The sequence below is a fragment of the Neofelis nebulosa genome, chromosome 11 (assembly GCF_028018385.1).
Source record: "Neofelis nebulosa isolate mNeoNeb1 chromosome 11, mNeoNeb1.pri, whole genome shotgun sequence".
NCBI lineage: Eukaryota > Metazoa > Chordata > Mammalia > Carnivora > Felidae > Neofelis > Neofelis nebulosa.
In genome coordinates this window covers 39,114,828-39,136,678 of record NC_080792.1, presented here as the reverse complement: position 1 = coordinate 39,136,678, position 21,851 = coordinate 39,114,828, and the positions used below count along the sequence as shown (strand labels likewise).

The 21,851-nt window shown below is 37.4% G+C and overlaps 1 protein-coding gene across 10 annotated transcripts in view; it reads right to left on the bottom strand.

Annotated features, from left to right (window-relative positions):
* The window catches only part of NOL4 (nucleolar protein 4), a 417,551-nt gene that overhangs the window by 199,555 nt on the left and 196,145 nt on the right, over positions 1-21,851 (bottom strand). For 8 of the 10 annotated variants that reach the window (XR_009250991.1, XM_058692399.1, XM_058692391.1 and 5 more), the window contains one exon: positions 14,778-15,061. Coding sequence is in view for 9 of the 10 variants with exons in the window: in XM_058692399.1 (XP_058548382.1) it covers positions 14,778-15,061 (284 nt within the window). In the remaining variant the exon portion in view is untranslated. Of the gene's footprint in view, positions 1-14,777; positions 15,062-19,996; positions 20,200-21,851 lie in introns of those variants that run through there. The other 2 variants (XM_058692395.1, XM_058692398.1) reach the window with 2 other exon arrangements.

The following is a 21,851-nucleotide window of genomic DNA, read 5'->3' as shown; positions in this document are numbered from 1 at the left end:
TTTGGGTCAGTATCAGTGTTTCAATGAGTCTCGGTAATACCAACTATTCTGAGACACGTATGAATTACTTATGGGTATATTAACTATAGTTCTCTCAGAGTTCCTCTACCATTCTCAAAATACCCATGGACCTAATGATATTTTTAACCCTTGTATCTTATTCCAAATGACAGAATACAAATATAAAACAAACACACATACAAAACAAAACAAAAAACCCACCCCCTAACCAAAAAAACATTGAACACAAAAGCATACAAGATAAAATTCCTATTTCTTTTTGAGCTATAGATTAATTGTTAAATAAAGACAAAGACAATAGTTGGTCAGTTTTCATTGTTTTGTAGTTTGGCCAAAAATGTCGCATATTACTCTAACCAGATTACTTATCAATACATAGCATTGATGGCTGAAGGATCAGTTGAAATTTTGTATTGAACCAAATGAACTCATATGTTTAAAAAGGAACCTAAAATGTATATTTTGCTGCATATGGGGAATTAAAATCAACCACCCCTTGCACATTTCAGGGTATAAATTTTAGAAGCCCCTTGTCTTCTTCATTCGGTTAACATAACAAATGTGAAATGAGCAAACATAGACTGGATCATGCATAGATATTCACATATGTTGACTTTACCCTTTCTCTTCCTTAATAACATATCAAGAATATAAGCATATTCACTGGTAACCATGACAGCATAATGATTCAGAAGGACACTGATTTGCATGTTAGGAGTCACTTGAATGAGTTTCAATTGCTTCATCTATAAAATGAAGCAGTTTTAAAAATTATATTATTCTACAGAGAGTTAATTTAACAGTTCCTGAATAAGGCACATATTTTTAATATATGTATATATTTTACATATATTTTACATGGTATACATAATATACTATATTTTATACAGTGAAAAAGCACTATACACATTTAAATTTAGGTTGAAAATATGATAGACACTACAGAAAATCATATGATATTATATTCTTCTTGTATATCTTTTGATTTAAAAAAAGATCCACTAAGGACAGAAGAAAAAAATGTGTCCAATAATGAGAAGAAATGAGGCCCATGTAACTCATGTAAAATATGAAACACATACATGCTCTCTCTATGTATCTATACATTAATACATATATACATATATATATATATGTATATATATATATATATATATATATATATATATATATATATCTAGGTAAAATATATATGTCTCTAGGTAAAATACATGAAGACGTCATTTTAAATTGGCAGTAAAAAAAGTAAGTCTAAAATTTACCTTAGGGCTTTTAAGGACCCACTACTATCCATTTATTTACATTTGTGCATGAAAGCAACAAATGGCGACATGCTTAGTTTTCCAATAGAGGCACCTAGTATATTATTTTTATTTTGTAAAATAATCCATATAGAAGAGCAAAACAAATATCTGTATAATAAATGCCACTGTAAATATGTGCCACTTACCAAGGAATTATCCACTGATTGTTTTAAATATCTGCCTTTCTGGATAGCTTGCTTAACATAGTCACTATATGGTCCATAGAGTAACTAGTCCTACAAACATCAACAAGTGTGTGGGTGTGAGTATAGTGAAAAGCACAAGGCTGCAAAGTCAGAAGACCTGGGTTCAATAGCAGGCTCTATCACTTAACTAACTGCATAATTAATATTAAATAGCTTAGCATCCATTGGATTTTATGCCCTTATGTTTAAGTAAGGCTGATAATTATACTTTCTCTCCTTACCACACGGAGTTAGTCTGAGTTATGAATATGAAACATTACACAAGTGTTCATCATTGTTAGAGTTGACGTGACATCCAAATATCAGAACTGATATATCGGTTATTTTCTGGCTCTTAGTTTCTTTCATGCCCTCCATCACTTGCCGAATCAAACTCCCAATTCCACCCATTTAACATTGTAAATATCTCTTAAGTCTTTGCTCTCTTTCCCATCCCTACCATCACCTCACCATGGCAGTACCTCATCCTGTTAGCAGCTTCTTCCCTTTCCATGCCACTTCAAGTCATCTTGTAACAAAGATGCCACAATGATCTACCCCAAAACACAATCTGACCATGATATTTTCCTAGCCTACATCCTAGGAAGTTCCCTGTCAACTATAGAGTGAAGTTCAAACTTTAACAGTGTATCTATAGCCTACTCTCATCTGATGCCCTGAACTACCTCTCCGGACTTCTCTCTCACCACTTCAGTCCTCAACATTTCTAGGTCTTAATTTAATGGTGTGTTCCTTGAGAATTTCCTACTCCCTTTTCAACAAGTAGCTATCTCCTATGTAACCATTAAAAATTAACTGGGGAAACTTTCCAAGACATAGTTAGTAAGCCTAGAAGGCACATCTACATATCAATTAATTTCCGTATTATAACACACTTATTTACTTCTGTGTCTACCTTTCTGGTGAGTTCTTAATGACAGAGACCTTTTGTGTTTTTGTGTGGTTTTTTTTTAGCACCCAGGACAGTTCCTAGCATATATGAGGAACATTTGTTGACTACATATTGCTGTTTCTACTCTGAGGAAGGTCTGCGCCCAAATCTTTATACAACAACCAAGAAGCTAGATATTGAAAATCATCAAATTAAAGCAACAACGAGCTGGAATACCTACACAACAAAGACCAAGATAATACTGTTCCAAAAGTAAATCCATGGCTCTTATGCTTTAAAAGACAATCTCATTACACCTAAATATTACTAAGAGATATTTCAAAAAATGTGCTACTTCCATTCATCATGCCTAAATAAAACTGCATAGCAATTATTAATGGTAATTATGATAAATATTTTATAAGCTTTAATTTGAACGGTAATATCCATTTTGGTAAGAACTTAAAGATTCATTGAAAAAATGCCACATGGACCCTTTGGGGGAAAAAAGATTACTTTAATAAAATGAAGATTGAAGGGTCTTGGGAACTGAGCCCAAAACCAAACCTAATATGCAGTAACCGCAGTGACACATTAACCTTCAAATAATAATCACCCTCCTACCACAGTTACTACTTGAAACATTATTCTTTGGGGATGTTGATTCAGAATATTTTACCATATTAAGTATAATTCAGCTAGATCACAAATACTAAAAGAAAAAAAGAGAAAAAAAACAAAACAAAAGTCAATGATAGTGTTTTTAAGTTACATATTTCTCTCCATTAGAGTTCAAGTTTTGTTTTTATTCTCACTTAATAATTTTAAACATATTTATATCCAAATTTGTGTCTTCTTAGCCTGTCTTTCCCTATCTAAATTGTTCCTTGACACTTCCTCATGAATCTCATTTTCCAAGGCTTTAATCAACATTTCTACTTCCTTCTGAGTTCTAATGTTACTTGTTGTCCTCTAAAAATATGGACATCTGCAAGCAGAAAATATATATCACCTAAAAGTTTTCAATGCAATGTATTTATTCTTTAGATTGGTTAATAAGATTTGTTAGTCTAGTGACTGAATTTGCATAATAATAAGCAATCAGTAAATGGCATAGTCCAGCTCGGCTATTCTTTTTAAGCATTTCTATTCAGTGTTCAGGTTTTTATTTTTTTTTTTTTTTTTTTTTTTTATTTATTTATTTATTTATTTATTTATTTATTTATTTATTTTTAATATATGAAATTTACTGTCAAATTGGTTTCCATACAACACCCAGTGCTCATCCCAAAAGGTGCCCTCCTCAATACCCATCACCCACCCTGCCCTCCCTCCCACCCCCCATCAACCCTCAGTTTGTTCTCAGTTTTTAACAGTCTCTTATGCTTTGGCTCTCTCCCACTCTAACCTCTTTTTTTTTTTTTTCCCTTCCCCTCCCCCATGGGTTTCTGTTACGTTTCTCAGGATCCACATAAGAGTGAAACCATATGGTATCTGTCTTTCTCTGTATGGCTTATTTCACTTAGCATCACACTCTCCAGTTCCATCCACGTTGCTACAAAAGGCCATATTTCATTTTTTCTCATTGCCATGTAGTATTCCATTGTGTATATAAACCACAATTTCTTTATCCATTCATCAGTTGATGGACATTTAGGCTCTTTCCATAATTTGGCTATTGTTGAGAGTGCTGCTATAAACATTGGGGTACAAGTGCCCCTATGCATCAGTACTCCTGTATCCCTTGGATAAATTCCTAGCAGTGCTATTGCTGGGTCATAGGGTAGGTCTATTTTTAATTTTCTGAGGAACCTCCACACTGCTTTCCAGAGCGGCTGCACCAATTTGCATTCCCACCAACAGTGCAAGAGGGTTCCCGTCTCTCCACATCCTCTCCAGCATCTATAGTCTCCTGATTTCTTCATTTTGGCCACTCTGACTGGCGTGAGGTGGTATCTGAGTGTGGTTTTGATTTGTATTTCCCTGATGAGGAGCGACGTTGAACATCTTTTCATGTGCCTGTTGGCCATCCGGATGTCTTCTTTAGAGAAGTGTCTATTCATGTTTTCTGCCCATTTCTTCACTGGGTTATTTGTTTTTCGGGTGTGGAGTTTGATGAGCTCTTTATAGATTTTGGATACTAGCCCTTTGTCCGATGTGACATTTGCAAATATCTTTTCCCATTCCGTTGGTTGCCTTTTAGTTTTGTTGGTTGTTTCCTTTGCTGTGCAGAAGCTTTTTATCTTCATAAGGTCCCAGTAATTCACTTTTGCTTTTAATTCCCTTGCCTTTGGGGATGTGCCGAGTAAGAGATTGCTACGGCTGAGGTCAGAGAGGTCTTTTCCTGCTTTCTCCTCTAAGGTTTTGATGGTTTCCTGTCTCACATTCAGGTCCTTTATCCATTTTGAGTTTATTTTTGTGAATGGTGTGAGAAAGTGGTCTAGTTTCAACCTTCTGCATGTTGCTGTCCAGTTCTCCCAGCACCATTTGTTAAAGAGACTGTCTTTTTTCCATTGGATGTTCTTTCCTGCTTTGTCAAAAATGAGTTGGCCATACGTTTGTGGGTCTAGTTCTGGGGTTTCTATTCGATTCCATTGGTCTATGTGTCTGTTTTTATGCCAATACCATGCTGTCTTGATGATGACAGCTTTGTAGTAGAGGCTAAAGTCTGGGATTGTGATGCCTCCTGCTTTGGTCTTCTTCTTCAAAATTACTTTGGCTATTCGGGGCCTTTTGTGGTTCCATATGAATTTTAGGATTGCTTGTTCTAGTTTCAAGAAGAATGCTGGTGCAATTTTGATTGGGATTGCATTGAATGTGTAGATAGCTTTGGGTAGTATTGACATTTTGACAATATTTATTCTTCCAATCCATGAGCAGGGAATATCTTTCCATTTCTTTATATCTTCTTCAATTACCTGCATAAGCTTTCTATAGTTTTCAGCATACAGATCTTTTACATCTTTGGTTAGATTTATTCCTAGGTATTTTATGCTTCTTGGTGCAATTGTGAATGGGATCAGTTTCTTTATTTGTCTTTCTGTTGCTTCATTGTTAGTGTATAAGAATGCAACTGATTTCTGTACATTGATTTTGTATCCTGCAACTTTGCTGAATTCATGTATCAGTTCTAGCAGACTTTTGGTGGAGTCTATCGGATTTTCCATGTATAATATCATGTCATCTGCAAAAAGCGAAAGCTTGACTTCATCTTTGCCAATTTTGATGCCTTTGATTTCCTTTTGTTGTCTGATTGCTGATGCTAGAACTTCCAGCACTATATTAAACAACAGCGGTGAGAGTGGGCATCCCTGTCGTGTTCCTGATCTCAGGGAAAAAGCTCTCAGTTTTTCCCCATTGAGGATGATGTTAGCTGTGGGCTTTTCATAAATGGCTTTTATGATCTTTAAGTATGTTCCTTCTATCCCGACTTTCTCAAGGGTTTTTATTAAGAAAGTGTGCTGGATTTTGTCAAAGGCCTTTTCTGCATCGATTGACAGGATCATATGGTTCTTCTCTTTTTTTTTGTTAATGTGATGTATCACGTTGATCGATTTGCGAATGTTGAACCAGCCCTGCATCCCAGGAATGAATCCCACTTGATCATGGTGAATAATTCTTTTTATATGCTGTTGAATTCGATTTGCTAGTATCTTATTGAGAATTTTTGCATCCATATTCATCAGGGATATTGGCCTGTAGTTCTCTTTTTTTACTGGGTCTCTGTCTGGTTTAGGAATCAAAGTAATACTGGCTTCATAGAATGAGTCTGGAAGTTTTCCTTCCCTTTCTATTTCTTGGAATAGCTTGAGAAGGATAGGTATTATCTCTGCTTTAAACGTCTGGTAGAACTCCCCTGGGAAGCCATCTGGTCCTGGACTCTTATTTGTTGGGAGATTTTTGATAACCGATTCAATTTCTTCACTGGTTATGGGTCTGTTCAAGCTTTCTATTTCCTTCTGATTGAGTTTTGGAAGAGTGTGGGTGTTTAGGAATTTGTCCATTTCTTCAAGGTTGTCCAATTTGTTGGCATATAATTTTTCATAGTATTCCCTGATAATTGTTTGTATCTCTGAGGGATTGGTTGTAATAATTCCATTTTCATTCATGATTTTATCTATTTGGGTCATCTCCCTTTTCTTTTTGAGAAGCCTGGCTAGAGGTTTGTCAATTTTGTTTATTTTTTCAAAAAACCAACTCTTGGTTTCGTTGATCTGCTCTACCGTTTTTTTAGATTCTATATTGTTTATTTCTGCTCTGATCTTTATGATTTCTCTTCTTCTGCTGGGTTTAGGCTGCCTTTGCTGTTCTGCTTCTATTTCCTTTAGGTGTGCTGTTAGATTTTGTATTTGGGATTTTTCTTGTTTCTTGAGATAGGCCTGGATTGCAATGTATTTTCCTCTCAGGACTGCCTTCGCTGCGTCCCAAAGAGTTTGGATTGTTGTATTTTCATTTTCGTTTGTTTCCATATATTTTTTAATTTCTTCTCTAATTGCCTGGTTGACCCACTCATTCGTTAGTAGGGTGTTCTTTAACCTCCATGCTTTTGGAGGTTTTCCAGACTTTTTCCTGTGGTTGATTTCAAGCTTCATAGCATTGTGGTCTGAAAGTATGCATGGTATAATTTCAATTCTTGTAAACTTATGAAGGGCTGTTTTGTGACCCAGTATATGATCTATCTTGGAGAATGTTCCATGTGCACTCGAGAAGAAAGTATATTCTGTTGCTTTGGGATGCAGAGTTCTAAATATATCTGTCAAGTCCATCTGATCCAATGTATCATTCAGGGCCCTTGTTTCTTTATTGACTGTGTGTCTAGATGATCTATCCATTTCTGTAAGTGGGGTGTTAAAGTCCCCTGCAATGACCACATTCTTATCAATAAGGTTGCTTATGTTTATGAGTAACTGTTTTATATATCTGGGGGCTCCGGTATTTGGCGCATAGACATTTATAATTGTTAGCTCTTCCTGATGGATAGACCCTGTAATTATTATATAATGCCCTTCTTCATCTCTTGTTACAGCCTTTAATTTAAAGTCTAGTTTGTCTGATATAAGTATGGCTACTCCAGCTTTCTTTTGGCTTCCAGTAGCATGATAAATAGTTCTCCATCCCCTCACTCTCAATCTAAAGGTGTCCTCAGATCTCAAATGAGTCTCTTGTAGACAGCAAATAGATGGGTCTTGTTTTTTTATCCATTCTGATACCCTATGTCTTTTGGTTGGCGCATTTAATCCATTTACATTCAGTGTTATTATAGAAAGATACGGGTTTAGAGTCATTGTGATGTCTGTATGTTTTATGCTTGTAGTGATGTCTCTGGTACTTTGTCTCACAGGATCCCCCTTAGGATCTCTTGTAGGGCTGGTTTCGTGGTGACAAATTCCTTCAGTTTTTGTTTGTTTGGGAAGACCTTTATCTCTCCTTCTATTCTAAATGACAGACTTGCTGGATAAAGGATTCTCGGCTGCATATTTTTTCTGTTTAGCACACTGAAGATATCGTGCCAAGCCTTTCTGGCCTGCCAAGTTTCAAAGGAGAGATCAGTCACGAGTCTTATAGGTCTCCCTTTATATGTGAGGGCACGTTTATCCCTTGCTGCTTTCAGAATTTTCTCTTTATCCTTGTATTTTGCCAGTTTCACTATGATATGTCGTGCAGAAGATCGATTCAAGTTACGTCTGAAGGGAGTTCTCTGTGCCTCTTGGATTTCAATGCCTTTTTCCTTCCCCAGTTCAGGGAAGTTCTCAGCTATAATTTCTTCAAGTACCCCTTCAGCACCTTTCCCTCTCTCTTCCTCCTCTGGGATACCAATTATGCGTATATTATTTCTTTTTAGTGTATCACTTAGTTCTCTAATTTTCCCCTCATACTCTTGGATTTTTTTATCTCTCTTTCTTTCAGCTTCCTCTTTCTCCATAACTTTATCTTCTAGTTCACCTATTCTCTCCTCTGCCTCTTCAATCCGAGCCGTGGTGGTTTCCATTTTGTTTTGCATTTCGTTTAAAGCGTTTTTCAGCTCCTCGTGACTGTTCCTTAGTCCCTTGATCTCTGTAGCAAGAGATTCTCTGCTGTCCTGTATACTGTTTTCAAGCCCAGCGATTAATTTTATGACTATTATTCTAAATTCACTTTCTGTTATATTATTTAAATCCTTTTTGATCAGTTCATTAGCTGTTGTTATTTCCTGGAGATTCTTCTGAGGGGAATTCTTCCGTTTGGTCATTTTGGACAGTCCCTGGAGCGGTGAGGACCTGCAGGGCACTTCCCCCGTGCTGTGGTGTATAACTGGAGTTGGTGGGCGGGGCCGCAGTCCGACCTGATGTCTGCCCCCAGCCCACCGCTGGGGCCACAGTCAGACTGGTGAGTGTCTTCTCTTCCCCTCTCCTAGGGGCGGGATTCACTGTGGGGTGGCGTGGCCCGTCTGGGCTACTTGCACACTGCCAGGCTTGTGGTGCTGGGGAGCTGGCGTATTAGCTGGGGTGGGTAGGCAAGGTGCACGGGGGCAGGAGGGGCAGGCTTAGCTCGCTTCTCCTTAGGTGATCCACTTCAGGAGGGGCCCTGTGGCAGCAGGAGGGAGTCAGATCCGCTGCCGGAGGTTTGGCTCCGCAGAAGCACAGAGTTGGGTGTTTGCGCGGAGCGAGCAAGTTCCCTGGCAGGAACTGGTTCTCTTTGGGATTTTGGCTGGGGGATGGGCGGGGGAGATGGCGCTGGCGAGCGCCTTTGTTCCCCGCCAAGCTGAGCTCTGCCGTCCGTCCGGGGGCTCAGCAGCTCTCCCTCCCTTTGTCCTCCAGCCTTTCCGCTTTCTGAGCAGAGCTGTTAACTTCTGACCTCCCAGACGCTAAGTCGCGCTTGCTGTCGGAACACAGTCCGTCCGGCCCCTCCGCTTTTGCCAGCCCGACTCGGGGGCTCTGCTTGGCCGGCGAGCCGCCCCTCCGCCCCGGCTCCCTCCCGCCAGTCCGTGGAGCGCGCACCGCCTCGCCGCCCTTCCTACCCTCTTCCGTGGGCCTCTCGTCTGCGCTTGGCTCCGGAGACTCCGTTCTGCTAATCCTCTGGCGGTTTTCTGGGTTCTTTAGGCAGGTGTAGGTGGAATCTAAGTGATTAGCAGGACGCGCGGTGAGCCCAGCGTCCTCCTACGCCGCCATCTTCCCAAGGATCCAGTGTTCAGGTTTTTAAATGCTTTGTAATTATTTTTGTTTGGTATTATTCACAATAAAATTGTGAAATAGGTCAATATCAAACTCACAGCAATCTACGCTTCTCAAAGATGCTGTATAATTAAACTTTAATATTCCTTCAAGGCAGAACAGAGGCTAGACTGAAAAATACTGGAAGAAAAAATTGGTACTGTCACTTTATAAATTTGTACAAAAGTACTGGAACATTTCTAAGGACTACAAATAGTAGTACTAACTGAACATAGGAGTGATAAACCTTGAGGATGAAGTTCACCAGATAGCCTCAGGCAGAGCAAGTATTGATCCAAAGCCAGGAACCCAGGGCACTCTGCATGCAAATTTGCATTGCAAGAAGAATTCCTAAAACAAAATTCCAGGCACAGTCTCCTTTACAATTAAAATGATTTAGTTTTCCTATCCAGCCTCTAAAAATGTCTCCAATCCACTTCCCTACTAATTCAGCTTCTTCTTGTGCCATGTGTTCTGACTTCAACTCTTAGCATTAACTTTCCGAGTATCATCTGGGTTTAGACCTATATCACTTCACCTAACCGTTACTCCATTTTAGCTACATATAAATTTTGAAATTGCCCCACACGTTGGCTTCTAAAACATCTCCTTACTGGTTGCCTTCATTTTCTCCTTTGGTTTTATGTTCACCCACAAGCTCCTTTTATGCCACTTGTTTTTGATGTGCTATTCTCCAGGTTGATATGTTTTGATCCTCTCCTCTCCTCGCTCTATGCTCTTCTGAGGTGATCCGGTCAACCACAACAGCTTTAAGCTGCACTTCTGCTCTAAAACCTTTCATGTGTTTCTTTCTCCAACCTGGACATTTCTTCTGAGCTGACACATATATCCCTGATGCCTATTAAATATATCCAGTGGATACTGCATAGGCATGGTAAACCTTATTTATCAAAAAACTACTTCTTCAAATGTTTCTCTTTCTGCATCTTGGTAAATGGAATCACCATCTACCTAGGCAACCAAGCCAATAAGCCTGGAGTCATTCTAGAATGCTCTCTGCTCCACTTCCCACATTCGATCAAACTTCATTTCTTCAAAATATTTGAGAGGCTACTATGTACCAGATATTAAGCCAGGTGCTGGACACATCTCAGTAAATAATGTAGATATCATTCTTTTTCTTCAATTTCTTTTTAACATTTATTCATTTTTGAGAGAGAGAGAGAGAGAGTGACAGAGTGAGTGGGGGGAGGGGCAGAGAAAGCGAGAGGGAGAGACAGAATCCGAAGCAGGCTCCGGGCTCTGAGCTGTCAGCACAGAGCCCAACATGGGGCTCAAACCCACTGACCATGAGATCATGACCCGAGCTGAAGTCAGCTGGTTAACCGACTGAGCCACTTAGGCACCCATGGTAGGTATCATTCTTATAGTCATAGAATTTATATCCTGCTGGGATGTATAAAGAGGCTATTCATACTGTAGTCTATGTGAAAGACATTCCCAGGAGTTTGGCAATATACAACCTATGGAGCCCTAATATATATATATATATAATATATATATATATATATATATATATATATATATATATTATTTATATATATAATATATATATATAATATATATAAATAAAATATATATATATTTATATATATATATAATATAATATATATATATATATTATATATATAAATAAAATATATATATATTTATTTATATATATATTTTATTTATATATATATTTATATATATATTATATATATAAATAAAAAAAATATATATATATATAAATATATATATATAGGAATATATATATATTCCTATATTCCTATATATATATTCCTATAATCCTATAATCCTATATTCCTATATATATATATTCCTACATCACTTTCTTCCTGGAATGCCACAATAGCTTATAACCAGTTTTCTGTCTTTTTTATACTTTCTAGTCCCTATCCTGTTTACCCTGTTTATGTAGACAAGATAATCTTTCTAAAATTCCAAGCTGACCACAACTTTATCATGCTAAGCTTACCTATGGGATACAGTCCGAAGTCCTTGAACTAGCCTATAAAGCCCTTATTGATGGAGCCACTCTATACTCCATTTCTCCACACATATTCTCTACTGTGGCCATGCTAAGCTCCTTGCAAATCTCCATGACAAGTATGCTCTCCTGCGGTTCTATGCCTCCAAACATGTTCTACCATAAATAATCCTCCCCGTCTAAATAGCTTCTACTTACACTTTGCATTCATCCCTAGCATCGACCTCTCTCCAAAGTCTTCCTTAAGAACATTATAGTCCCGTGGGTGCACTACTTTTCATCTCTCACTTCACCCTGCCATATGCCCATAATATTACTTACGGAATCTGATTATAATCAGAGGTTTGCCTCTCTTTCCTGATAGACTTTAAGCTTTTGAGGGGCTAGGACCCTAGTTCGCTCACTTCCATGTTTTTGCTTCCTACAACAGTGCCTTGCATGTAGGAGTCCCTCAGTAAATATTCAGTGAATAAATTTATTGGTGGCAAATAGTCTATCTTGAATAATGATACTGTGTTCTTCTTCAAGTACGATGTTATTAAGTCCTACCTAGCTCCAAATAGGCAATGGTTCCCTAACCTGTGAGACCAACTCATCTTTCCTGTGCATTCCAGGGCCTTCACAATGTCCAAAAGGAGATCCTTTCTGAAAAAAATGGTAATCTTACATTTCCTTCAAAGTTCAAGATTGACTTTCTCTAGGAAGCCCTCTTTATTACTTCAATAGAAATAGTATTTTCTTACTTTGAATGCCCAATGTTCTAACACAGAAATAGGTACTTGCCTATAGTTTTACTAAGAAACTTTTCTCTGTAGATGCACCCTTTTGTACCAAAACTATTTATCAAAGGTTTTATGAATAAAGAGTCCTCTCTTTGAGTTGTCTCTGATACCTACTCCATTAATGCAAGTATGACAGGTATCTAATATATCCTTCAATCTTTGAAGAAGCGAATAAAGAGTCCCTCTGGATTCTGCTCTCAAAGTGCTCCAAAACTGTTCACATAAATCCAATTATTTTCTGTATTTATCTTATTTGATATATCAGCATTGCCCATCAGAGCTGACAACTCTTTCTTGAAAGGTATACTACCCTTAGCTTCCATTCACTATACCCCTCTGATTGTTTTTCTGCCTCTCTGGCTACTCCTCAGTCGGCCCTTGGAACTGTTATTCCTTTACCAAACCATTAAACTTTATTTATTTTTTTTTTCAACGTTTTTTTTTTATTTATTTTTGGGACAGAGAGAGACAGAGCATGAACGGGGGAGGGGCAGAGAGAGAGGGAGACACAGAATCGGAAACAGGCTCCAGGCTCCGAGCCATCGGCCCAGAGCCTGACGCAGGGCTCGAACTCACGGACCGCGAGATCGTGACCTGGCTGAAGTCGGACGCTTAACCGACTGCGCCACCCAGGCGCCCCATCCAAACCATTAAACTTTAGGTTCCTTAGGGAGGTCTCCTCCCCAGGCCCACTTCTCATCTTACTCCTCACATACAACCCAAACAATCTGTGCTTTTCGCAACTTCATTTTAATAGAGTAGAAAAGTAACTTCACTGTTTAAAATGTGCAACAATGTGTTTCCAATGAGCATAGTTCCTATCATTATAATGGATAAGGGGTTAAGGAACAGAAGAGCAAACCACTGAGTAATTTTAGAAAAATATTCAACAGATACATAGCATGAAAAGGACATTCATAATCATTTAAGTTTTATGAAGACTGGACGGATGTTGCAGATGGCCTGAGAATTTAAAGGCTATTTTGTTCTGTAAAATGCAACTTTGATTCAGATCATGCTAGTGAATATAAAATCATTTGTGTTTGAGTGATTTGGCTTTAAACGATAGGGGAGAATATTTGCACATTTACCCCAGCAAAAGTTGCAGCAGCCTCCCTCAGGCAGAAGTGTTTAAGTGTCTGATGATGTACAATGACTTGCTTAAAAGAGGATGAAACAACATACCCTCAGGCAAGCAAGAGGATCTGAATGGAGCCAATTTAGGAAGTACAGTGCCTCAGCAAACTCACAAATTAATCCAAATTAAGACATTTTGCTATGTCAAAAGATCAGTTCTTCAACTCTGATTTATAAGAGGGTAGGGGGGGAAGGAGTCAAAATGTACATTCCATAAAAATCCTCATGTGGTCAAAAGTATACCTTGAAAAATTATAGAGCGAAAGTCACCAGCATGCATTATTTCAAACCGGTGGAAATGGAAACTTTATTTTTTTTTACTAAATCAATCAGGACAAACGGACGGTGACGGGGGGGGGGGGCGGTGGGGGGGGAAGATGGGTGAAAGAGGTGATGGGGATTAAGGAGGGCACTTGTGATGAGCACCAGGTGATGTATGGAAGTGTTGAATGACTATATTGTACTCTTGAAATATTACACTGTATATTAACTGGAATTTAAATAAAAACAAAAAAAGAATGGGCAGTATTTCTGAAAACGGGTGTGAAGATAAAGAGATAAAAACAGAAGGACCAAGAAATAAAAATAAAATAATAAATCAATTGGGAATGGGGAGGATTATAATTTATTTTGCTATAAAGCATCTAGAAATTTAGATATGTCTGAAACATGTGTGTGTCTTTTGTATAATACAGCGTGTGATACATTATGTGTTGCAGTAGTTATTTAATCTGCATATTTCATCTAGAACACTGACACTTACGTTTCTCCCAGGTATGGGGAGTAAATTACTGACTGAAGTCCCTGGGTCTCTAAAGCAAACTTGAGAGTCTAATTGAAACTTTTATTACTGTGTCTACCTATCCATTCTAGTAGAAACTAGATAGTGATCTTTTTAAGGTCTGTAATCGTGTTCTCAGGGCTATATTTTCAGGTATGAGCTCCACAAACTCCCAGAGACAGATCCATAAGAAGATTATATGAAGGAGAAACATTAAATCAAGTGATTTCATCATGTATGAAAACACCAACAGCTTTGCTCGAAACACTATTCATTCTGCTCACTGTTACTCGGGGAAATTATTGCTCATGTGGACACATGATATCTATGCTTCTAAATGTCTTGGCAGCATATTACGAGGACTTGTTTAAAATATTTTTAGCGAAAATAATCTTCATCTCTTGTGTAAATATGTGTTTCTTTCTGACCTTCATGACAAACTCAAAACCTCTGAAAATCGTAACATGACCTTACCTTGCTTCCATTTTCTCTCGTCTCTTGTTCCATCTTGAGGTCAGAAATTAGAAGATTCTTATATTTGTTTTTTCCATTACTGCTGTGGTCATCTATTCTGTATTCCGAAGTCAGCTGAGCGGAGAGGGGGCTGTCACTCAGGTTCAGTGGCTGCTCGTCCTGCTCCAGCCCAGTTTTGCCATCGCCATTGGAGTCACCCATATCCCTGCTGTGTGTTCCCCCTGAAGCAATTGAACTGTGCCCCAGAGTCTCATTGCCATTAAAGCTCTCTGCAGCAGAATCATCTGTTGAAAAGAATATTTTGGTTTTAATTAACACGCCATTCGGTTTCTACTTCAACTCACATTCACTGAGCTCCTATTACGTGCTTGCCACGGTGCTAATTTTACATATCCTGCGCAGTTCCATCCTGAACAATAACTTGTGAAGCAGCCATTGTTATTTGTAATCTAGTAGGCACATTTAGGCACAAGAAGAAATGAAGTAAGAAAAAGATAAAGTAGGGAAAACAGTTTGATCTCAAATGCAATCTCAAAGAAAAGCAAATTTAAACAAAGAAAACTTGTTCATTGGTTTGCAGAAACTTTTTTGTTTTTCAAGCGACAATGTCAAGACTTGGGGGAAATTCTCTGATAAAAGCATTGTCTATATGCTAGCAGGGCATATGTTGGTTCAAGCTTTATGAGTGTTTAATACACATCAAACACATTAAAAGAGCTCATCACCTTTGCTCCAGTCATTACACTTCTGGGACCTTTAAACCTAAAGACAGCAATCATTGTGTGCATTGCTGTGCAGGTAAAAAGGTCTTTACAAAAATGTTTCTTACGATAGCAAACATCTAGAAGAGACAGAAATTACCAAAAATAAAAAATTGGCTTAATATATGTTGAAATGATTAGAATATGGGAAATGTGGAATATGGGAGGGAGAATAGTGAAAAATATAGGCTCAAATGTTAATATTAATTTCTTCTTAACTGTATGGCACTGGATATTTTAATACTCTCTAATATTTACAACATATATATGATTTAAAGCTTATGAAAGAAACTGAAGAAAACACAAAGAAATGGAAAACATTCTATGTTCGTGGATTAGAAGAACAAATATTGTTAAAATATCTATACTACCCAAAGCAATCTACACACTCAATGCAATCCCTATCAAAATAACACCAGCATTCTTCACAAAGCTAGAACGAACAATTCTAAAATTTGTATGGGATCAGAAAAGACCCCGAACAGCTAAAGTAATGTTGAAAAACAAAGCTGGAGGCATCACAAATCCGGACTCCAACTGTATTACAAACCTGTAATCATCAGGAAAGTATGGTATTGACACAAAAACAGACACAGACATCAATGGAACAGAATAGAGAACCCAGAAATGGACCCACAAATGTATGGCCAACTCATCTTCAATAAAGTGGAAAAGAATATCCAACGGAAAAAAGACAGTCTCTTCAGCAAATGGTGCTGGGGAAACTGGACAGCAACGTGCAGAAGAATGAACCCGGACTACTTTCTTATATGATACACAAAAATAAATTCAAAATGGATGAAAGACTTAAATTTTAGATAGGAAACCATCAAAATACTAGAGGAGAAAACAGGAAGCAACCTCTTTGACCTTGGCCACAGCAACTTCTTACTAGACATGTCTCTAGAGGCAAGGGAAACAAATGCAAAAAATGAACTACTGGGACTTCATCAAGATAAAAAGCTTCTGCACAGCGAAGAAAGCAATCACCAAAACTAAGAGACAACCTTCCTAATGGGAGAAATATTTGTAAATGACATATCTGATAAGGCTTAGTATCCAAAATCTATAAAGAACTTATCAACATCAACACCCAAAAACAAATAATCCAGTGAAGAAGCGGACAGAAGACATAAATAGACACTTTCCAAAGAAGACATCCAGATGGCTAACAGATACATGAAAAGATGCTCAACATCACTCATCATCAGGGAAATACAAGTCAAAACCACAATGAGATGCCAACTCACACCTGTCAGAAGGGCTAACATTAGCAACTCAAGAAACAACAGATGTTGGTGAGGATGCAGAGAAAGGGGAACACACTTTTGCACTATTGGTGAGAATGCAAAGTGGCGCAGCCACTCTGGAAAACAGTATAGAAGTTCCTCAAAAAATTAAAAACAAATCTACCCTATGACCTGACAATTGCACTACTAGATATTTATCCAAAGGATACAAAAATGTTGATTTGAAGGCACACATGTACCCCAATGTTTATAGCAGCACTATCAACAAGAGCCAAATTGTGGAAAGAGCCCAAGTGTCCGTTGACTGATGAATGGATAAAAAAAAAAAAAAAAAAAAGTGGCCTACATATACAATGGAATATTACCTGGTAATAAAAAATAATGAAATCTTGCCATTTGCAACAACATGGATGGAACCAGATAGAATGTATTATGTTAAGTGAAAAAAGTCAGTCAGAGAAAGACAAATATCATGATATTCACTTACAGATGGAATATAAGAAACAAAACTCATAAACACAGGGGAAGAGAAGAAAAAATAAAATAAGATAAAAACAGAGAGGGAGGCAAACCACAAGAGATTTTTAAATACAGAGAACAAACCGAGGGTTGCTGGAAGGGATGTCGGGGGACAGGCTTATGGGTGATGGGCATTAAGATGGGCACTTGTTGGGATCAGCACTAGGTGTTATATATAAGTGATGAATCACTGGGTTCTACTCCTGAAACCAATACTACACTGTATATTAACTAACTTGAATTTAAATAAAGAAATCTAAAAATAAATAAAATAACTGTAGAAAAAAACAAAACAGGGAGGAAGGGGAAGAAGTAGAATTAACCAAAATTTTCTGGCTTTAAAATAAATGATAAACTTGTTTAGTAAAACATATCAATAACAATTTACTTAGAGTAAAAAACAAAATTTAGATGAAACAGGAAAATTCTATTTCTCTTAATTTCATCTTTGCATTTATGGTAAGAATTTCCTATTAATGTTAAAGGACTATGAAATGCAAAGGTGTTAGATTATTTCCTGTAGTTAAAGTCTATTGATGAAGCCATAAAAATATGAACACACAAGAGTAACAATATTCATATTTGTAATATTTTGATTTCTGAATATTCCCCAGTGTGCTTTATTTTTGTAGGATGCAATGAAAAAGTTATGCCTTCTAATCAATTAAATTCATGAAACGAATATACAAATTTGAAGAAGTGGTATAACTCATCTGTTCATTCATTCATTCAACATTTATTGAATGCCTAAGCTTGGCCAAAAGGGGGTTAAATATTTGGCCAATAGAGACTGTGTCTTCAATAATTTCATAAATAATTAAAAGAGACAGAAAAAACAAACAAACATGCAACTAAAATGCAGAGGGAAAAGGCTTTGATCCAAAACCAGGGGTAAACACATCACAGAAGTTTTCCTAAAGAAGGTGGCATATGAGCTAAATTCCAAAAGACGAGTAAGCCTTAACCCGGTGATGAAGGTGGGGGGAGAGAGTTTCCCAATTAGAGATCAGCAGGGGCAACACCTCAGAGGAAGGAAAGTGCAGGGCAGATGGGAAGTAAGGTTGGGGTGCTGAGTGCAAACAAGAGAATAAGAAAGGGAGGCAGAGAATGTGTTTTGTTGAACTAAGAGCGTGGATCGTACCTTGGGAGTGAATAGGAGCAATTTTATGCAGAAGTGATATGAACAGGACTGTGTTTTAAAGAGATTACTCTGACTGATGAGGAGAATGGGATGAAGGCAACAAAAGTGGGACCGTTCAGAGCTCTATAAGCCACTGGCTCAGCATTGCTGAAAGCCCAAACCAAAGCAGCAACAGTGCAGAACAAGAGGAGACTCAAAAACTCCTAAGAAAAGAACAAGTAAGACTGAGAGTAGGGCAGACAAGGGTCTGGGAGGAAGCCCAGATCTCCAGCTCCAATGTGAAATGAAAACAAAGGGTATTAAGTTTAATTTTCAGTAAAATGATATTTTTAAAAATTTTCTAAAACCGCTTTGTGAAGAAGTTAAAATACATTCAAATGGCAAGATTCTACTCATAAATTCCTCTTTGTACATTTCCATTCAAAAAAAGACTTCATGGGGAGAGAAAACATACATAAGAGAATTTAAGAAACTGGTCATAAATAACATGACATATCACTTTCCACAGCTATTGAGAAAATCAAAAACGTTCTTCTTCTTTTTGTTTTAACCATGAAATGTAGAAGGTTTTTGAAATAAAGAATTAGGGGTGTGATTTATATAAGCAACCCATAAAATTGCACATGCTCTTTATGTGAAGTCAAATCCTATGCTAAAGTATGCTAAATCATTTCGGATTATTTAAGTTATTTCTTTCCACGAAAGTCCAAAGAAAAGCAGAAGGTACATATTCAAGTCCAGTTCTTAAATTCATGAAGAAAAATGTAATGTAACATTTGTGCACTAGAATCCCTTAAAATACTAAACACTTTATGTAATAAAAATTTTGTCAATATGTTAAAAGAATGAATAACCCTAAAAGTATATTATATACACAAAATGGATACTAGCAGAAAACAAATCCAACGTCTATTACAGTTAAGAAATTAACATGCTACAACTGTTTCTTTAATCTAAAATCATCATACATATTTAGTAACTAGTGTACCATTTATTCGCATTTTAAATAAGATAAACATTATTACCTCAGGATAATTTTTAATAAAACTCATGTATTTGTAATTTTGGTATAAAGTATAAACAATAAAGGAGAAAATATTTTTAGACAGAGTACCTCACTCCAGATGTTACCAAGGTAACTAAATTCCACAGCTTTACATATTTCATTCTTGAGTAAATCGGTATGTTTCATAAAGAACAAGTGAATAATTTACTTATTTGTATATAATATATATTCACACCATTTTATCATTTAAATGGTAAAAGAACGAGTAATGTCACATGCCACTGTTTTATCAATCAAAATTTGAAACAAAGTTTTGCTGTCTATATTAGAAAAATTCAACAGAAAGAGGGAGCAGACATTAAACTGAAACTAAATGAAGCATTTTTGATTGTCTGGGTTCTCATAACCATATTAACGATTTGTATTTTCTCCTCCTTGAAGATACTTTTCCAGAATTTGAAACCACAAATCTCAGACTCCTCTATTTATCATAATCGACTCACAGCAGTTTATTGCTCTCAAGGGGAAATCTGCTTCCTTACCCAACATAGTTTGCTCCATCCTAAGTGGCTGCTGGCATGCAGGTCGAGAGCTGCTACACAGAGGGTATGGTGCTGAGATCTGTAGGTATGGCCTTCAGCTTCACAGGCCAAGAGCAATGGTGCTTCTCTCAAATTTCAGCCTGGGCACCATAGCATTGGAACCAAAACTCTATGTGTGAGTACCAAGGGAAAAAACGGCACCTGGAGCTTTGAAAATTAAGAGTGCCCAGGGTACCTAGCAACAGAAGAGAACATGGAATGTGATGACAGGTAGTGTGGCAATCCAGTGACATCAGGAAGGCTGATGGATGTTTGGGTTCCATTGCTTTGTGGTTAGTTTTGCTGGGATGGATTTAGTGTTGTGGAGAGGGTCATCCAAGTTAGCTCAGCTGCGACTCTTGCCTGTAAGGTGCAGTGACACTAACCCTAATGGCAAGCTGTTCATTTTCTTCTTTCTCCTTCCCTACTCCCACTCCCTCCACCAATTGGTACAGACTCTAGAAATACTATTTGTTTCAATTATGTCTAATGTCGTCACAAGCCTTTTGTGTGAAGCAGTTGCATCAGAACCAGATTCAATGGTTATCTCTCTCCATATAAAGAGAATTAACCAATGGGGCGCCTGGGTGGCTCAGTTGGTTAAGACTCTGACTTCAGCTTAGGTCATGATCTCGTGGTTCCTGAGCTGGAGCCCTGCGTTGAGCTTTGTGCTGGCAGCGCAGAGCCTGGAGCCTGCTTCGGATTCTGTGTCTCCCATTCTTTCTCTGCCCCCCCTCCCTTTCTCTCTCTCTCTCTCTCTCTCTCTCAAAAATAAATGATTAAAACATATTTTTTAAAGAGAATTAACCTATAACAGTATGTATGATGTGTGTGTATTTAAGTATATAAATATCCATATATGTGTGTGCATATCTATATCTCTCTATATAAACATAATGTGATGTATATATATTTGGAATCTCCCAAAACACCTGACCTACATTCTTATTCATTTACTTTTGGTAGCTCTTCATTATGGCCTTTAGGCCAAGTGCCTTGGGCAAAATGAATAGGAAAAAAATTTATATAATAATCATTTTAAGATTAGTATTTGGAAATTTAGTCCTAAAATCCAGGTCAGATGCTTACAGGGTCTAAAAAGCTTTTTACCATTTTTCCTCAAATGCACCACAATCTTCTACCTCTAGCCTTTTGATTCCGCCTTAGAAAACTGCCCTTTGATATCTCACCATAAAGCTAACTTTTAAATCCAAAATACAGCTGTAAATAACCTTACGTCAAAAGATTGGTACCTTAATATCCAAAAAAAGTAGATTTTTTTAAAATCCTTCAAAATCTATTTGCAAAATGGAGTTTAGGTGCCAGCCTTCTTCCTCACTTTGTTACTCCTGGCCTCTGTTCTAAGTCTTCTCCCAGCCTAGGGTCCCCTATAAAAAAATGAAAGTGCATTCATTGCTAGACTATACCCTACATCTTTTTAATTTTCCTCCAAGTTTTTATTTAAATACCAGTTAGTTAATATACAGTGTAATATTAGTTCCAGGAATAGGATTTAGTGATTCATCACTTACATACAACACCCAGTGATCATCACAACAAGAACCCCCCTTAATACCCATCATTCATTTAACCAATCCCCTCCATCAACGCTCAGTTTGTTCCCTATAGTTAAGAGTCTGTTCTATGGCTTGCCTCTCTCTCCCACGCCATGTCCATCTGTTTGTTCCTTAAATTCCACATGAGTGAAATCATAGATTTATACCCTACATCTTATACCACAGCACCCTAGGGCTACTCTACAACATGAAGCAAGTAATACAGTCTAAATGGATCCTTTGCGAGAACACAGGTAGCA